At 34.4% G+C, this 18768-nt stretch overlaps 2 protein-coding genes and 2 pseudogenes across 3 annotated transcripts in view; 2 read left to right on the forward strand and 2 right to left on the reverse strand.

Annotated features, from left to right (window-relative positions):
- The window catches only part of LOC127097289 (embryonic abundant protein VF30.1), a 31436-nt gene extending 22947 nt beyond the window's left edge, over nucleotides 1-8489 (reverse strand). Inside the window, exons 1-2 of one of the 2 annotated variants that reach the window (XM_051035793.1) lie at nucleotides 8336-8489; nucleotides 7533-8239 (exon numbers count right to left, since the gene is read on the reverse strand). In XM_051035793.1, the coding sequence (XP_050891750.1) occupies nucleotides 7578-8114 (537 nt within the window). In that variant the 5' untranslated portion in view covers nucleotides 8115-8239; nucleotides 8336-8489 and the 3' untranslated portion in view covers nucleotides 7533-7577. Of the gene's footprint in view, nucleotides 1-7410; nucleotides 8240-8335 lie in introns of those variants that run through there. The other variant, XM_051035792.1, reaches the window with a different exon arrangement.
- Nucleotides 8411-9683, forward strand: LOC127093685 (embryonic abundant protein VF30.1). Its single transcript, XM_051032614.1, has 3 exons — nucleotides 8411-8443; nucleotides 8642-8747; nucleotides 8844-9683. Exons 1-3 carry the CDS (start codon nucleotides 8411-8413, stop codon nucleotides 9503-9505), a joined length of 801 nt encoding a protein of 266 aa, XP_050888571.1. The 3' UTR covers nucleotides 9506-9683.
- A 1210-nt stretch (nucleotides 9684-10893) lies between these two features.
- LOC127093687 (heat shock 70 kDa protein 3-like) lies at nucleotides 10894-11446 on the reverse strand (annotated as a pseudogene).
- Nucleotides 11447-15586: 4140 nt separating this feature from the next.
- On the forward strand, nucleotides 15587-16163 carry LOC127093688 (ras-related protein RAB1BV-like; annotated as a pseudogene).
- Nucleotides 16164-18768: the final 2605 nt, after the last annotated feature.

Raw genomic sequence — 18768 nt, forward strand, 5'->3', positions numbered from 1 at the left:
CATAAATAACTCGATTGGAAAAGGTTGGGTAGGACGTACTTGTTCCTTGTAACCCCTAATTTTTGTGTGATGGCCGTAATTAGCCCACCGTTCGAGTATTCGTTAATCACCCAAAAACATTCTCAACACATCAAACTTATTTTTCTCTCCCTCGTACGATCGAAAACCCTTTGCAAAAGAAAATTATTTTATCTGTTATACCGTGATACAAACAAATGCTTTAAGCCTCAAATTATGAGTACATATAACATTTAACTGCTAGAGTGCGATCTAAGCATTCGTTCAATAAAATCAATCAACCAATACATAGTTTTCTACGAAGAACTACGTTGCTTTAAATTTCTCTTTGCACCCGAGGATACGTAGGAGCGAGACCAACAATCTCATCAAGCACCCTAATAAAAAACCTTTTTACGGCCTCTTTTCTTTTCCTTATTGAATTTTTATTTCTCGAAGAAAAAAATAACAAAAACTAACATTCTATTCACAAATCTAAATAAATGGTTCCCATTGGGCACGATAAATGTGAGGGGTGCTAATACCTTCCCCTTGCAGAATCGACTCCTGAACCCAAATTTTGTTGTGAGACCATCTTCTCTTTTCTTTTAAGGTTTTTATTGATATTTTTCATTCCCTTCTTTGGAATAAATAATGTTCGATGACAACTTTGTTCAATCATCTGCGAGCGTGCTACGCGCTCGTTGGTCGTATTTTTTGAGATGAGATAGTAACTATGTGCAAATAAAGTAAATAACAATGGGACGAGTGTGTGTGGGGGGGGGGGGGGGGGGTTCAAGGTTTATTTGGTTCGCAAATAAAACGAAAAAATATTTGGAATAAAATTCAATAACTAAAGGCGATTAGATCTTATTTCGACTCCCCTACTCATTCTTATGCATTAATCAAATTTATAATATGTTAAGTATTACGACGAATTAACACGACCATTGCACCTAAATCCTTGGTGTACAACTCACTAATATACACAACAATTCCCTAATTCCTTAGGCCAATTCAGATTTAAATTAGGTGTTTTAAGTTCGTTATTCAAAAGCTACAACTTATAATTACCTATTACTAATTAATTATTAATTTGAATAATCGCCAGAGATGGGATCAATAGACTAATGATCAGATATCCATACTCATCTAATATTAATTCATGCATTCGTCAATACATAAAATGCATTAAGATCAAGAATAATTAAATATTAACAATGACATAAAACAATTCAATTGACATCAAACAATCATATGACCCAAAGAGTACAAGAAGGTTTATATAAAAGAATATTGATGACTTCTCAACAGGTGTACCGATCGATAATATCAAAGTAATAAAAATAAAGATCATATCCATAGGGATTGCTATCTAATAAAGTTATGATTGTGTGAATTTAAAAGTAAAGACGTGTGTGTGTGTGGGGGGGGGGGGGGGGGGGGGGGGGTTGCGAGTTATTTTTGAAAAGTAAAATTTCTAAATTCAATACGAGAAAGCGACTAGGTTTTGTATGAATTCCTTGTTTATCCTTTATTGATGTTTAATGCATTATATGGATGATAAAGTCGTTATATTTTTATGATGAACTAACAAGACCACTGTAACCAATCCCTTTGGTGTACAATTCACTAACTTCTACTAGAGGTCTCCTATCCCTATTCAACCGGAGTAAGTGAAATGAGAAGTTGTCACATTACGTTAACTCAAATGCCACTACTAGAGGCCGCCTATCCATATTCAACCGGCGTAAGTAGACTAACTGTCCTATGTCAGACTCATAGGCTTAGGGTCAGTAATATGTACTCGTCTAAAATAATAAAATTAGTGCATCCACAGATAATAAGCATTACGAACAAAAGCAATTAAATAAAAATATAACTTCAGTTATCCATATAACATCAAATTAAACATATGATCCAATAGGTTCAAAACAAGTTTATCAAGCAAAACCTAATCTAGTGTAATTTAGTTACTCATAGTAATACACTAAAATACCAAGCAATCAGATGTAGATAGCCTGTGAAATCCTTGAAGATTTTGGCCCCAAATGACTTCTAATGCTCTCAAAATCATCCTCCGGGTAACTTTTTCTTCACTTTCAGTCAAAAATGTAGAACCCCTAATTATGTACCAGAAAAGCCTTTTTATAACGAAAGAATGCGTCAGGACGTGTCAAAATTTGTCCAATTTTTTAGTCCATCATGCCCATGATGCCCAGTATCGCGCGCGATGCAACTCCATCGTGCCCAAGATGCCGTGCGAGAAGCGAAGAAATTTTTAAACCAATCTGGAAAGTTCTCTTGAAAAACGTAATACATTTTTTGGGAAGTACAAAAGATGTTTTTATTAATTTTTATCAGAATTTAAAATTTTCCTCATATTTTTTCTTCAATATCTTTTTTTTCTCCCTCTCTCTCTCTATGCTGGCATGTTTTTATTAACTTTTTGTTGATGACAAAAGGGGGAGAGAATCACTGAAGTATTTAAAGAGGATAAAAGTATTATTGAATGCTTTAATATACTTGACCCCTTATCATAATCCATTTTATGCTTAAATATGAACATTATTTTCTTATGTTATCAAGATAAGTTTAATTAACTTGGATATGACTTAGGGGGTGCTTACAAAATCCAACCTTTGAACTATTAGACTCAGGGGGAGCTTACAAACCTCAAACACTAATATTGTCAAGTTAGTTAAACTGACCAACCATTATTCTTAAATACCTTTGTTTGTCATCATCAAAAAGGGGGAGGTTGTTGGAACAAAAATTGTTCACATCCCTTAGATTTTGATGATAAGAAAATACGTAAATAATAATTGGGTATACTAACATATATTCAAGTGTGCAGGATCATAAGCTTAAAATTCTACTCAGAATTGACCCTAATGAAATCATATGTGGAGATGCTAAAATAATAAAATTAGTGCGTCCACAGATAATAAGCATTACGAACAAAAGAAATTAAATAAAAATATAACTTCAGATATCCATATAACATCAAATTAAACGTATGATCCAACATGTTCAAAACAAGTTCATCAAGCAAAACCTAATCTAGTGTAATTTAGTTACTCATAGTAATACACTAAAATACCAAGCAATCAGATGTAGATAGCATGTGAAATCCTTGAAGCTTTTGGCCCCAAATGACTTTCAATGCTCTCAAAATTGTCCTCCGAGTAACTTTTCCGTCACTTTTAGTAAAAAATGTAGAACCCCTAATTATATACCAGAAAAGCCTTTTTATAACGAAACAATGCGTCAAGATGCGTCAAAATTTGTCCAATTTTTTAGTCCATCATGCCCATGATGCCCAGTATCGCGCGCGATGCAACTTCATCATGCCCAAGATGCCGTGCGAGAAATCCAGAAGCTTTCGTCTTTTTGTGCCCCCTTTTCCCAGCTTTTGCTATTTTCTCCATTTCTCTTCACTTGGTCAATCTTGGCTATTCTATGGCACTTTTCCTTCTTTTTTTACTTGATATTTCACCGAAATCACTCCAAATACTCCTGAAAAACATGTAATGATAGAGTTTCATCACAACCATATACTTGTCCTCAAGTAACTTGCTTGCAGTCACATTTCAACAGAAAACAAAATGCTACTATAACCAATGAACATCACATTTTTATTATTACCTGGTCATCACTTCTGCTCCTAGCTTCAATCGAGAAAATTTAGAAAAATACTTCCAAATAAACAAGTACTCAACCTGTCTCTCATCTCACTATAATTTCACTCATAATGATAGGGGAATTTCTCAATCAACATACAAAATATTTTATATTAAATTTGAAATATTTCTAAATAAGTCGATCAAAGTTGTTTAAACACACACTTTCTGAGGGGTTTATAGGTTGCACGAGACTTTATGTTAAGGTAGGATAATTTATGAGAGTAAGCTTAAATCTTTGGAGTTAGGTACCTAGTTTTTCTTATGTTATCAAATTCCCTTTCATAAAAATCTTTGCTTGTTATATCGGTATTAGAGATTCACATTCTATGGTCTTTTTCATTCTTATTATTTTACTTTTTCTCTCTTCATTTTTTAAAGAAGTTGTAATAACTTCTTTATTACTTTTTTACAATTTTTATTTTTATTTTTGATCAATTTCTCTAGTACCCCAATCCCAAACTTAAACTTTGTTCACTTCCAAGACTAACCCCAAATTTATTATTTTTCCTGCAACTACGAAACTAAAATTTTTGAGGGTAGAAATATAACTACTAGAAATACATGGATTACCTGCGGATTTTCCTACAGTTTTGTCTGCGAATTCATATTGTTAAACATTGTTTCCTACGAAATATGAGGTAGCAGAAAATTCTGCAGGAATTCTTGAGACTTTACCTGCGATTTTTGATTTAAAAATAATATATGAATTTTCCTGCGATTTCTTTTGCAGGAAATAGTTATCCATTGAAACCTCAAAATCCTTTAGAAATTCTATGGCATGCTTATTTTTAGGTTTTTTTTCCTGATCTAATTTGAGCTAGAAATGCGTTTTGATGATTAATCACCAAACACTTTCTTCACATCGCAATCTATAAAAAATTTCATGAGTGTATCTTCAAGGTCTTAAAGATTTGTGTGTTTTGCATTTAACTTATTTACTGTTGCAGATCGTGATCAGAGTGGATAAAATCCAATTGCTATTTCTGCAGTGTGCCTGTGTATGTGTGTTTCAGAAAGTAGGTTGGAGTGATAAGGCAAGAAATTGGTATGTTGGTATCACTTGGTATGAATTTTAAGTTTCAATTTCCTCTCTAGTCAATTGTTTGCTTCTCATATTATTATTAACTATTTCAGCTAGGTGTTAAATTCTAGTGTGAGAACTTAGTCTCACTTGTTAATAGAGTAAATGTTGTGATCTCTTCTTGGTAACAAGTTTTTTAATCTATGCAACTTCTCCTCATGCTAATGTTGTTTGGTTGGTTTTCTTTTTTGTTGTGATTCTCATCATCAACTATGTACCTTTGAGTGCTTAATTTCTAGCCTTTTAAAGCTCCATTTACTTTATTTGTATTAGTTTCTTATTTTCTCTTAAAAAAAGAATTAATTAAAAAATGCATGATTTTTCGTTGATTTTTGGGATTGCAAGTGTTGTGTAAGTAATTTCTTTGTTCTCTTGACTAAATATTTGTGTTGTGATGTGGATGACTTTCTTTGCATTCCTAGTATTATAAAGTGGAATTGATTCTAAAGTATGCATAATTTGTGGTAGATCATTACCCTTGGTGAGAATTTGAGCCTTATAATAGATGAAATATAAATTTTCATTTATTTTTCTTTCTTGTGTGATTTCACTCATGTTTATTAGTTACTCTAGAACTTGACCCGATTCTTATTGAAACTTTTTGTTTGCATGTGCACACTGGTATGATAAAGGCATCTTATTTTCCTTTTATTTTTAGCCACTTAGTCAAATAAGTCAACCTTAGAATTATCATCCTTGGTTTGAAGCTCCTTTGAGCCTATTTATTTCATTTTTTGTTTATAACTCAATACAAGCTTAAAAGTGAAAAAAATGTTATACCCTATTTGAGGGGATGAATGATTCTTGTTTGGAGTTTGTGTGTTGAATTATTATATTTGTGATATATTTTAAAACTTTGCAGAAAATAGAAAGAAAAAAAATGAAGAAAAAAACGGAAGAAAAGTCATGTTCCTATCGTATTCCTTATGAAAAAAAATGAAAAGAAATAAAAAATAAAAAGAAAAGAGAAGAGAAAATGGTTATAAAGAATTTGAGGGAAAGTGAATCAAATACTGTTTAGTTCGACTCCCAGAGTCCCTTTCTATTCTCTTTAATCCTTTTAAATATTAGCTTAGTACCCCTTATGATTTTTCTCATCCTTACATTGCCATGTTACAATCCGAATAAAGTCATTTTGGTCTTTGTTTGCATGTATTTCAAATGTGAATTTTAGAGTCTGGTCAAGCTAATGGTAGTGCTAGCTTTCATGATATGCTTTGAGTGTAAATAGATAACCTAAACACTTGAGAGTTGAGAGAATTTTATCTTGTGAGGATCTTGCTACTTATGATGTATTCTTTGGTAAATTGTCCTTTTATTTGGTTTGATTGTTACATGAAGTTACTCATTAACACCATATTCCATGAAGCTTATAATGAGAATTTTGCTTATCCCTATGTGATTCTGAAAGTTGTTGAAATTGCATGCTATGTTTTTTTTCTTATTTTGAATTTTGAATTTTGAAGTTAGAGTTTTTCTCGGAGTGCAAAAGTTCAAGTGTGGGAGAATTTGATCAGTGCATTTTGATGCACTATCTTTTACATTGATAAGAGAAAAAGCTATAAGCTTGATGTTGAAGTCAAAATCCAATTTGGAGTGCAGATGAGTCAAATTATTAGTTTTTGTAACAGACTTAATAAAATAATTAGTTTTTGGATAAAATTTATGTTTATCTGGCCCGGTGCTCTTAGAGTCTGATTTTTTTGTTGGTATTATTTAAGCAAACACACAGTACTACTGTTAGATGTTCAATTTACACAAAATTAGAATAGGCTGATACGAATTCTATGGAGAGCTAAACAACCAAAGGTTGATCTATTGATTTTAGATTCCATCAAAACATTGAGGTTATTATAATTTCCAATTCAATTACGATTCCTTTTCAATTATGTCTATGAATCTCATTTAATTAATTCGATTTATTATATCGACTAAATTCAATTATGTCTATCAAACCACCAAGAATTAGTGGGAACATCAATTAAGTTAGACTTAAAATAGACAAAAGCTAAATGATTACCTCCAGATTTGTTCTTGTTGTCTAAGCAAGCTTTAAAAGTATGACAATCAGTTTTCTTATGCCATTTTTCTTTACACCAAAAGCATCAAAATGATTTCTTGAAAGCAACCGGGTTAGGACCTCCAATGTCATAGTGTTGAGCATTGAGTGTTTTCCTAAACTTAGGATGTATATAAGAAGCACTATGAGTATTTTTTTTACAAGAATTCTTATCAGAATGGGGTTTAGCATGAACAATCAAGAGGCCTAAATCACTTATTTTCTTATTGAGTTTCTCTTCTACAGCTACACACTTGGTAATAAGGTTATTGTCGGTCCAATTCTCACAAAAGGTATTATAGGCATTTTTGACGAGTTATATTATATGGTGTTCCACATGTCAGTTTGCACTTTCTTGCGGTTCTCTAAATCCTTCCTTCAATATCTTGGGTTAAAAACTCCCATATTTTTTTTATCTTTAAATATCACATAATTTGAATCCGTGGAGTTCAAATCACTATTGAAACATACATGAACGATGTGATAATCAATACCAAATTAGTCTTTTTCAAGGTTGTTGGAAAAAGAGGTGGAAAACAAATGTAAAAAGACTATAAATAATATAATGTAGAATATAAAACATACAATTATTTTTCATGATGCAATTGAGACATACATGAATGATTTTATTGAAACATACAAAGTTGCAACCATAGTTCTAACTTGTTTTATTTAGGATACATAAAATATGATACTTGTCCTTACATACATTTATTATTTGAACACAAATCCAGTTTGAACAAGAAGTTAGCATCTAGATGACACAAGGACGGTCAACAGAATAATTAGGCACCCAAGCAGCAGCCTTATTGCCAATGAAATGGCAAACAGAAACAGTTCCAGGGCTGACTTTGAGAGCTTCGTAAAGCAACTCAGGATTCATACCTCTTGTATCATGATGACAAACGGTTAAAGCCTTTGCTTTGCTCCCATCAGGTGCTGCCAACGAGACCACGTAAGCGGTTGTTTCACGCACTTGGTGGCAATTGAATACAACTTTTTTAAAATTCAATCGATGACACATCACTGCATTTTCACCAACTTTTTTTACTTCCTCCACAACATATTGGTCTTCATTTTTGTCGAAGGTACTTGAAATAGCCTTAATCTTTGATGTTCTAAAATGTGAAATGACATGATCAATCATAGATTCTAAAGATGATACACAATGTTTGTGTTCTCCTATAGCAGTTGGACTATTACAAAAGTCATCCAGACTTTGTCTTTCTTTATTCTCCAGCCATATGGAATCAGTCACACCTTGTCTTGGTTCTGTGAATGGCCGCACCATCTTTGCAACAGACTGAGTGTTACCCAATACTATTTTCTTTCCAGGATAAAGATCATGTGGAAAAAAAAGTGTCGAGTATTGGTTTAATTCTTCGACTCTAATGGGTAGGCTATTAGTTTTTCCATCTGCCACATGAAACAACATATTATAATTACTTCAAAAACCATGATAAATAGTCTTATTATGAGACAACATTTCGTTATATAATTCATGTTACTAACAAGGAAGCAAAAGATCTGAAAAAATCTCAGGGAGAGGAGTGTTTGGCCACACATATTTCCAATAATCTTCTCCGGATGGTATGGCACCGGTTCTCACAAAAGCCTACTGTAAAAAAAATAATTCACATTTTATATATTAGTGTTGAATTCAAAATGATTAAACAGTTTTTTCCTCATTCCTTCTTATAACATCAACCATTTTATATAATTGTCATGGACTAGTTTATAAGAAGGAATGAGGAAAAAACTCTTTAATCATTTTGAATTCAACACTAATATATAAAATGTGAATTATTATTTTTACAGTTGGCTTTTGTGAGTATCGGTGCCATACCATCCGGAGAAGATTATTGGAAATATGTGTGGCCAAACACTCCTCTCCCTGAGGCTTTTTCAGATCTTTTGCTTCCTTGTTAGTAACATGAATTATATAACGAAATGTTGTCTCATAATAAGACTATTTATCATGGTTTTTGAAGTAATTATAATATGTTGTTTTATGTGGCAGATGGAAAAACTAATAGCCTACCCATTAGAGTCAAAGAATTAAACCAATACTCGACACTTTTTTTTCCACATGATCTTTATCCTGGAAAGAAAATAGTATTGGGTAACACTCAGTCTGTTGCAAAGATGGTGCGGCCATTCACAGAACCAAGACAAGGTGTGACTGATTCCATATGGCTGGAGAATAAAGAAAGACAAAGTCTGGATGACTTTTGTAATAGTCCAACTGCTAAAGGAGAACACAAACATTGTGTATCATCTTTAGAATCTATGATTGATCATGTCATTTCACATTTTAGAACATCAAAGATTAAGGCTATTTCAAGTACCTTCGACAAAAATGAAGACCAATATGTTGTGGAGGAAGTAAAAAAAGTTGGTGACAATGCAGTGATGTGTCATAGATTGAATTTTGAAAAAGTTGTATTCAATTGCCACCAAGTGCGTGAAACAACCGCTTACGTGGTCTCGTTGGCAGCACCTGATGGAAGCAAAGCAAAGGCTTTAACCGTTTGTCATCATGATACAAGAGGTATGAACCCTGAGTTGCTTTACGAAGCTCTCAAAGTTAGCCCTGGAACTGTTTCTGTTTGCCATTTCATTGGCAATAAGGCTGCTGCTTGGGTGCCTAATTATTCTGTTGACCGTCCTTGTGTTATCTAGATGCTAACTTCATGTTCAAACTGGATTTATGTTCAAATAATAAATGTATGTAAGGACAAGTATGATTTTATGTATCCTAAATAAAACAAAGTTAGAAATATGGTTGCAACTTTGTATGTTTCGATAAAATCATTCATGTATGTTTCAATTGCATAATGAAAAATAATTGTATGTTTTATATTCAAGATTATTTATTAGTCTGTTTGTTGGAGTACAAGGTGATAAAGATGAAAAAAACAAATAAGAGAAAGAGTAATAATAAATTTCCACTACTTTTAAAAGTTATAAAATGGTTGCACACAGACTGCAAAAAGAATAATAGTACTCACACCGCTCATTTGCTTAAATACAAGTGGGACTTAAAGAAAATACTAAAATATTACTAGTATCTAACAAACTTTGTCAACAAGTTTCTGAAAATGAATTAATTCTAGTATCATCATTTAATTCATATTTAGCTTAACAAAACCTAACAATATCAATTTCATCCCTCAAGCGGAGAAATTGATTTGTCTTAATCGACTTTGTTAGAACATCTATCAACTACTTCTGGATACAATAGAGTGTATAAAGGTTTGAAGTTTCTGGTTAAATACCAACCTGAAACCTAGGGAATAGGATGGTGGGGATTGTGGTTGTTAGGTTAGAGGGGTGGCCAAAGGGAGCACAGAGGCAGAGAAAGAAGAGATGGTTAAGAGAGAGTAAGAGTGTAGAAAGAGAAAAAATAGTGAAAATGAGGGGGGAGCGTGGAAATGGATTTAATACTCGAGACTACGTCTGGACATTCCACCCAGGCAGTCTGTTTCTTTCCAATTTGTTAAGAAAATGGTTCGAATGTTTACGAATGTTTTGCAGGGAAGACGAATATGCATGACTTGCAAGCTCTTGCAGCTTGAGCATAATATTCGGGATTACGACTGGACATTCCATCCAGGTAATCTTTTTCTTCCAACTTCAATAAGAAGATGGTTTGTGATATTTACAGGTGTTTTGGAGAGAAGACGAATATTTATGGCTTACAAGCTCTTACAACTTGAGCCTAATATTCGGGATTATGACTGGATATTCCATCCAGGATAATCTTTTTCTTCCAATTTTAATGAGAAAAAAGATTTGGAGATTTCAAAAAATAAATCGGTGGAGTTCTCAATCATTCAATTTTTATTGTTCACTCTCAAAATGAATTTGAAATCAAATGAATAAATAAGTGATCAAATAATTAATTTTTTTTTATAAATATAAAAAGAATATGCACGTATATGAGATGCAGCTTTTAATGAGAAAAAGGATTTGGTGATTTCAGAAAATAAATCGGTGGAATTCTCAATCATTCAATTTTTATTGTTCACTCTCAAAATGAATTTGAAATCAAATGAATAAATAAGTGATCAAATAATTAAAAACAAATTATAAATATAAAAAGAATATGCACGTATATGAGATGCACAAGCAATTAAAGGATGGGCAGTAGATGAAAGAGTACTTTTCGCCCTCTCACATGCAGTCCTCAATCGCCTGAGTGCCCTAGGGTTACCGCTGATGTCCTTCTTGTTCTTTCTCTTGAACTCTTGAACAAAATGGTTCACCATTTTATTATCAAAATCCTCACCTCCAAGATGGGTGTCTCCGGCAGTGGCTTTCACCTCAAAGATACCCTCTTCAATAGTAAGCAAAGAGACATCAAAAGTACCACCACCAAGGTAAAAAATTCAAGACATTCTTTTCACCAACACTTGTTGCTTTCTTGTCTAGCCCATATGCGATGGCAGTAACAGTGGACTCATTGATGATTCGCATGACATTAAGACCAGCAATAACACCAACATCCTTGGTAGCTTGACGCTGAGAATCAACAAAGTAAGCAGGGACAGTAACAACATCATTCTTAATTGCAGAGCCAAGGTAAGCTTCAACAATCTCATACATCTTCATCAGAACCATTGAAGACCATCAACAGTCTCAATGATAAACTCAGTGAAAAAAATATTCGTGAGCTCAGCACCATCACCATTCCGTCCACCGATAGTTTTCTTCACATTATCATCATGGTTACTACTAGTAAGAAGGTGACCGAAGATCAACTCAAGAACATAAATCTTCTCCCCCTGATGAATCTCAACCGGAACACCGTCGTCGTTGTTGTAAACAGAAACCGCGTTCGCTTCCGGATCTATCGTAACCTTCAACGAATCCATAGACGGATTTCTCTGTTATTATCGGCCGCGTTAACGAGGATCTCGTCGAAGATCTTGAAGAGTCCAGGAACATACGAACAGCACGGTGAACCATTTCATCGTTTTCGTAAACCCAGAGATCTGAGTGTGTTTTTTCAATTGAACCGACGTAGGTATCCAGACGGAGGAGAATGTGTTCGAGCTGTGTTTTATTTTGGTACATTTCTTCGATTGTTTTTCTAAGGAATGTTAGCGGCATTGCTGGTTTAGAGAGGGCGTTTTTCGTGGTGGTTGTGTTTGGAGTGGTGAACACGGATGATTTTGACGGTAGATGGTGGGTTTGCGGCGGCTTGAGGGTTTTCTCGCAGGATTTTTGGTGTCGTTGGGTGGAGGTGAGGACGAACAACGATAAAAACACGAACAATGGAGAAGAATGAAGGGTGGAGATTGGAGGTTGAGGAAGCATTAGGTTTGTGGTTGCCGGCGTGGTGCTTTTTCGGCGGATTGAGAGTGGAGGGAGCAGGTGGAGAGAGATGGAGGGTGAGGAGGATGGTGATTTTGTGAGTGTGTGTTGTTGTATGAGTTCTGGCAGTGTGTCTTTTAATGTTTTTGTTGGACTACACGTGGGGGTATCCGGTTGTTGGTAGGTGGAGAGTGAAGAGAGAGGGCATTTGGGGTCTGCGTCGCTAGGCATCTGTTGGTTTTCTTCTTTCATTCACCAGCATCTTTAGTATTTATAGTGTCAAACTAGGGTTATTAATTTGAGACAAATACCAAAATGTCCCTCTTTTCAAAGTTTTAGAACAAAATGAGTTTTAAGAACTAATTAAAATTAAATTAAATTATTCTAACAAAAAAACTATATTAAACTGAAACAAAGACGTAGAAACTTCTAACTAATTGAATCAAACATTTTGACAAAGAGATAAAAATAAAATGTCTCAAAATGGATAAAGGTCGGGCGCAAAAGTGCTCGAAAAATTAAAATGAATGCACCAAAATGATCATTGCGAAATAAACTTATTGGAAAAATACAACGTTTCTTTTAATTTTGAAATAAATTTTGATCGGTTAAACAGGCTCGAGCTGATCAAAAGGTGACCGAAAAATTAGCTGAAAAATAAATCGAGCATACCATGTTAAACTACGTGAATCATAGATTAATAAAACTGATGTCTGCAAGCTTGATTTTGAAACTTTTTCGCCCGCCATTTTGACACACATTCGATAATTGGTTTAACCGCTTCGTCTGTAAATCTGAAAATTCATTTCGACTGACATTCTAGGTATGGAATGCATGGTATGCTATGCAGATGTCATACCCCGATTTTGACCCTGAAAAAAAAACTTTTCCCAATCACTCACTCTTCAAATCCTTCCGTGCGGCTGAATCGCCATCGCCACAACGATTAGGGTTCTCTCACCTTCCGGGATCAAAGGAATCTCGTCGTCGTATGATCAGTCACGAGAAAAGTTTATTTCTTTGAAGAAGAATATTCCTGAAGATATTATTGCTGATTTAGAACAGGGTCTACAAGATTCAAAGTCATCATTTGAGAAAAGCCGTTCCAATCTAGTACACTCTCTCATGAATATTGAAGTAAAAAAGAAGTACGAGTTCTTGGAGTCAATAAGTGCAATATTGGATGCTCTCTGCCCGCTGAAGTCAGAAGAATTATTAATTGGAACACCACAAATCGCAGCCACCAACGTTAACCGGAGAAGCGAACATGGTGGGTTTCAACTCTCAATCGTCTTACGGTATGCAATCCATGCTCAAAGAAGGTCACAAGCATCTCTCCGGTCTCGACGAAGCCATTCTCAGAAACATTGATGCCTGTAACCAACTCTCCATCATCACTCACACTTCCCTCGGCCCCAACGGGATGGATGAGATGGTTGTAAATCATTTGGATAGATTTTTTGTGGCGAATGATGCTGCTACGATTGTGAATGAACTTAAAGTTTAGCATCTTGCTGCTAAGATTTTGGTGTTGGCTAGTAAGGCTTAGCAAGAGACATAGGCAGTCATCTCATGAACATTTAGTAGCCGACGAACGCGTTCAGGTTATTGGTCAATGTTCAGATTATAAACCACCACCCAATTCATCTGGTTGTGCTCGAAGTGAGCCATATGATTACTCTGGTTGGAGAGGCCGAAAAGAACCTGAAGTACTTGCAGCTTCTCCGCTGAAACATTTGTTTGTGGAGAATCAACCATATTTAGTTTGTGGATACTGCCAACATGGATTGTTGAACGACGTGGTTGATTCTGCAGACAACATACTTAGTGTTCCTGAGAAATATAAGTACACGAAGGAAACCTGCCGGAAACAGTTGGCATTTGGGAAATCAAGAGTTGGCATTTGGGAAATCAAGAATTCATGGATTTGGCATCTTTGCAAAGCATCCATATAAAGGTGGAGACATGGTGATTGAATATACCGGTGAACTTGTTAGACCTTCTATTGCTAATCGAAGAGAGCGTTTTATATACAATTCTTTAGTGGGTGCTGGAACATATTTGTTTCGAGTTGATGATGCAAGAGACATTGATGACACCAGAGCAGGAAGCATCGCTCATTTATTTAATCATTCATGTGCACCAAATTGCTTTTCAAGAGTCATTAGTGTTAACGGTGACTAGCATATTATAATATTTGCAAAGAGAGACATTATATTAGTCAGGTCTATACATGGTTATGCGTTGAAGCATATGCACATATCACATGTGGAGATTGCAAATCAAATTATTCATACACATGCAAAATACGGGTATGTAGTGGATGCAAGGGTAGTCTTCAATAGGATGAGAACAATGGACTTGGTTTCATGGACTTCGATGATGACAGGTTATATTTATCACTGCCACATTGACGAAGCCATAAATTTGTTTTGTCTGCTGCAAAAAAAAAAGAATCTAAATATTGACTCTGTTACTCTAATTGGTCTCATTCAAACATTATCCCAGCTTGGATGTCTAAGATTTGTTAAGGAAGTTCACTGTTACAGTTATCAATTTTTCCATGGTAATAAGCTCCCTATAAATAATTATCTTATTACTATGTATGCTAAGTCTGGAAAACTGCCTATGGCTAGAAGCATATTTGAGCAAATGACAGAACTGTGTCTCACATCATGGTATGCAACAATAGCCACCTACAACGGCTATTCGAAATAAAGTTTCGTCCACCGGTACTGTGTCTGATGCAAAATTTGCTAACAATCTTCTCACTCTAAGATCACGGGAAGAAAGATGGATTCTCATAAGACTGCAACCGTAAAAAATAACAATGAAGTACTGGCTAATGGTCATGTGCCGTGGGCTTGTGAGGCATTTTCGAAGCATCGTGCAGAAGAGTTGATCACATTCCGAACTTTACATTGGTGTTGGACATTATTCATGATCAAACTTTGGAATCATGGTCTTCTTAATGCCTGCACAATGAACAAATGCAGTTCAATATTAGAGCGCTCCAAAAAAACAAGGGATCGGATACCGTCACAAATGGAAGACAAATTGACTCAACCGGACAATACAATAGTCAATCTTCTGGAATTTCATTTTACCGGTACAGCACATCAAATCGTTCTAAAGCATGAATTTCTATCAAGAGCATGAACATCTTACATACCATGAAGTACTAGAGCATAAGTTGTCGGTTTCGACCAAGTCTAGGTCGTGAAGCGTGATACTTGCTGCAAGGAAGCTGCAGCATGCTTGCAATCCTGCAATAACGTATGGAAAAATCAGCCTTCACATTTTTGGTACTACAATAAACTTAATAGTGGGATAATAAACCAGGACATCAAAGAGTAAAAATATAGGATCTTGGATTTTGCCCATAGTGCAAGACAGCCCAACTGAGTCACTTTACAAGAACTTTTCATTTTCAACCGCAACGCCATGGCAGCAGCACCCGTTAGAGCACATGCCGATTACGATTACCTCATCAAGTTTCTTCTTATCGGCGGTAGTGGTGTGGGGAAGAGTTGTTTTGCTTTTGAGATTTTCTGATGGTTCCTTCACAACCAGTTTTATCACCACCATTGGTATTGATTTCAAGATAATAACCATTGAACTTGATGGCAAACGCATTAAGTTGCAAATCTGGGATACAGTTGGCCAGGAGAGATTCAGAACTATTACTAGAGCTTATTACCGTGGAGCCATGGGTATCTTGTTGGTTTGTGATGCTACTGATAAAGCATCTTTCAATAATATTAGGAATCGGATTCGCAATATTGAACAACATGCTTCTGACAATGTAAACAAGATACTTGTGGGAAACAAGGTTGATATGGATGAAAGTAAAAGGGATGTACCTACCTCCAAAGGTCAAGCTCTTGCTGATGAGTATGGTATCAAGTTCTTTAAAACTAGTACAAAAACAAACATGAACGGAGAGCTATGGTATCCATCCGAGAATGCTGGAAAACTCCCTGCAATAAAACATATCCAAAAAAAGGCCATTCAGTTTTGATTAAAGAAGGGATACAAAGGTTTGATATCATGATTAGCAAGTATGAATTGTTACCAAACTCAGAGCATTACGCGATAACGGTTGATCTTCTTGGTCGAATGGGAGAGTTAAATACGGCATTGGACGTAATTAACAACATGCCAATGCAAGCTGGGCCTGATATATGGGGAGTTGCCACATAGAATTTCCCTTGACTTGGGTGCCTAATTATTCTGTTGACCGTCCTTGTGTCATCTAGATGCTAACTTCATGTTCAAACTGGATTTGTGTTCAAATAATAAATGTATGTAAGGACAAGTATCATATTTTATGTATCCTAAATAAAACAAGTTAGAACTATGGTTGCAACTTTGTATGTTTCAATAAAATCATTCATGTATGTCTCAATTGCATCATGAAAAATAATTGTATGTTTTATATTCTACATTATATTATTTATAGTCTTTTTACATTTGTTTTCCACCTCTTTTTCCAACAACCTTGAAAAAGACTAATTTGGTATTGATTATCACATCGTTCATGTATGTTTCAATAGTGATTTGAACTCCACGGATTCAAATTATGTGATATTTAAAGATAAAAAAAATATGGGAGTTTTTAACCCAAGATATTGAAGGAAGGATTTAGAGAACCGCAAGAAAGTGCAAACTGACATGTGGAACACCATATAATATAACTCGTCAAAAATGCCTATAATACCTTTTGTGAGAATTGGACCGACAATAACCTTATTACCAAGTGTGTAGCTGTAGAAGAGAAACTCAATAAGAAAATAAGTGATTTAGGCCTCTTGATTGTTCATGCTAAACCCCATTCTGATAAGAATTCTTGTAAAAAAAATACTCATAGTGCTTCTTATATACATCCTAAGTTTAGGAAAACACTCAATGCTCAACACTATGACATTGGAGGTCCTAACCCGGTTGCTTTCAAGAAATCATTTTGATGCTTTTGGTGTAAAGAAAAATGGCATAAGAAAACTGATTGTCATACTTTTAAAGCTTGCTTAGACAACAAGAACAAATCTGGAGGTAATCATTTAGCTTTTGTCTATTTTAAGTCTAACTTAATTGATGTTCCCACTAATTCTTGGTGGTTTGATAGACATAATTGAATTTAGTCGATATAATAAATCGAATTAATTAAATGAGATTCATAGACATAATTGAAAAGGAATCGTAATTGAATTGGAAATTATAATAACCTCAATGTTTTGATGGAATCTAAAATCAATAGATCAACCTTTGGTTGTTTAGCTCTCCATAAAATTCGTATCAGCCTATTCTAATTTCGTGTAAATTGAACATCTAACAGTAGTACTGTGTGTTTGCTTAAATAATACCAACAAAAAAATCAGACTCTAAGAGCACCGGGCCAGATAAACATAAATTTTATCCAAAAACTAATTATTTTATTAAGTCTGTTACAAAAACTAATAATTTGACTCATCTGCACTCCAAATTGGATTTTGACTTCAACATCAAGCTTATAGCTTTTTCTCTTATCAATGTAAAAGATAGTGCATCAAAATGCACTGATCAAATTCTCCCACACTTGAACTTTTGCACTCCGAGAACAACTCTAACTTCAAAATTCAAAATAAAAAATAAGAAAAAAAACATAGCAAGCAATTTCAACAACTTTCAGAATCACATAGGGATAAGCAAAATTCTCATTATAAGCTTCATGGAATATGGTGTTAATGAGTAACTTCATGTAACAATCAAACCAAATAAAAGGACAATTTACCAAAGAATACATCATAAGTAGCAAGATCCTCACAAGATAAAATTCTCTCAACTCTCAAGTGTTTAGGTTATCTATTTACACTCAAAGCATATCATGAAAGCTAGCACTACCATTAGCTTGACCAGACTCTAAAATTCACATTTGAAATACATGCAAACAAAGACCAAAATGACTTTATTCGGATTGTAACATGGCAATGTAAGGATGAGAGAATAGAAAGGGACTCTGGGAGTCGAACTAAACAGTATTTGATTCACTTTCCCTCAAATTCTTTATAACCATTTTCTCTTCTCTTTTCTTTTTATTTTTTATTTCTTTTCATTTTTTTTCATAAGGAATACGATAGGAACATGATTTTTCTTCCGTTTTTTTCTTCATTTTTTTTCTTTCTTTTTTCTGCAAAGTTTTAAAATATATCACAAATATAATAATTCAACACACAAACTCCAAACAAGAATCATTCATCCCCTCAAATAGGGTATAACATTTTTTTCACTTTTAAGCTCGTATTGAGTTATAAACAAAAAATGAAATAAATAGGCTCAAAGGAGCTTCAAACCAAGGATGATAATTCTAAGGTTGACTTATTTGACTAAGTGGCTAAAAATAAAACGAAAATAAGATGCCTTTATCATACCAGTGTGCACATGCAAACAAAAAGTTTCAACAAGAATCGGGTCAAGTTCTAGAGTAACTAATAAACATGAGTGAAATCACACAAGAAAGAAAAATAAATGAAAATTTATATTTCATCTATTATAAGGCTCAAATTCTCACCAAGGGTAATGATCTACCACAAATTATGCATACTTTAGAATCAATTCCACTTTATAATACTAGGAATGCAAAGAAAGTC

The sequence above is a fragment of the Lathyrus oleraceus genome, chromosome 6 (genome assembly GCF_024323335.1).
Source record: "Lathyrus oleraceus cultivar Zhongwan6 chromosome 6, CAAS_Psat_ZW6_1.0, whole genome shotgun sequence".
In the NCBI taxonomy this organism is placed as follows: domain Eukaryota; kingdom Viridiplantae; phylum Streptophyta; class Magnoliopsida; order Fabales; family Fabaceae; genus Lathyrus; species Lathyrus oleraceus.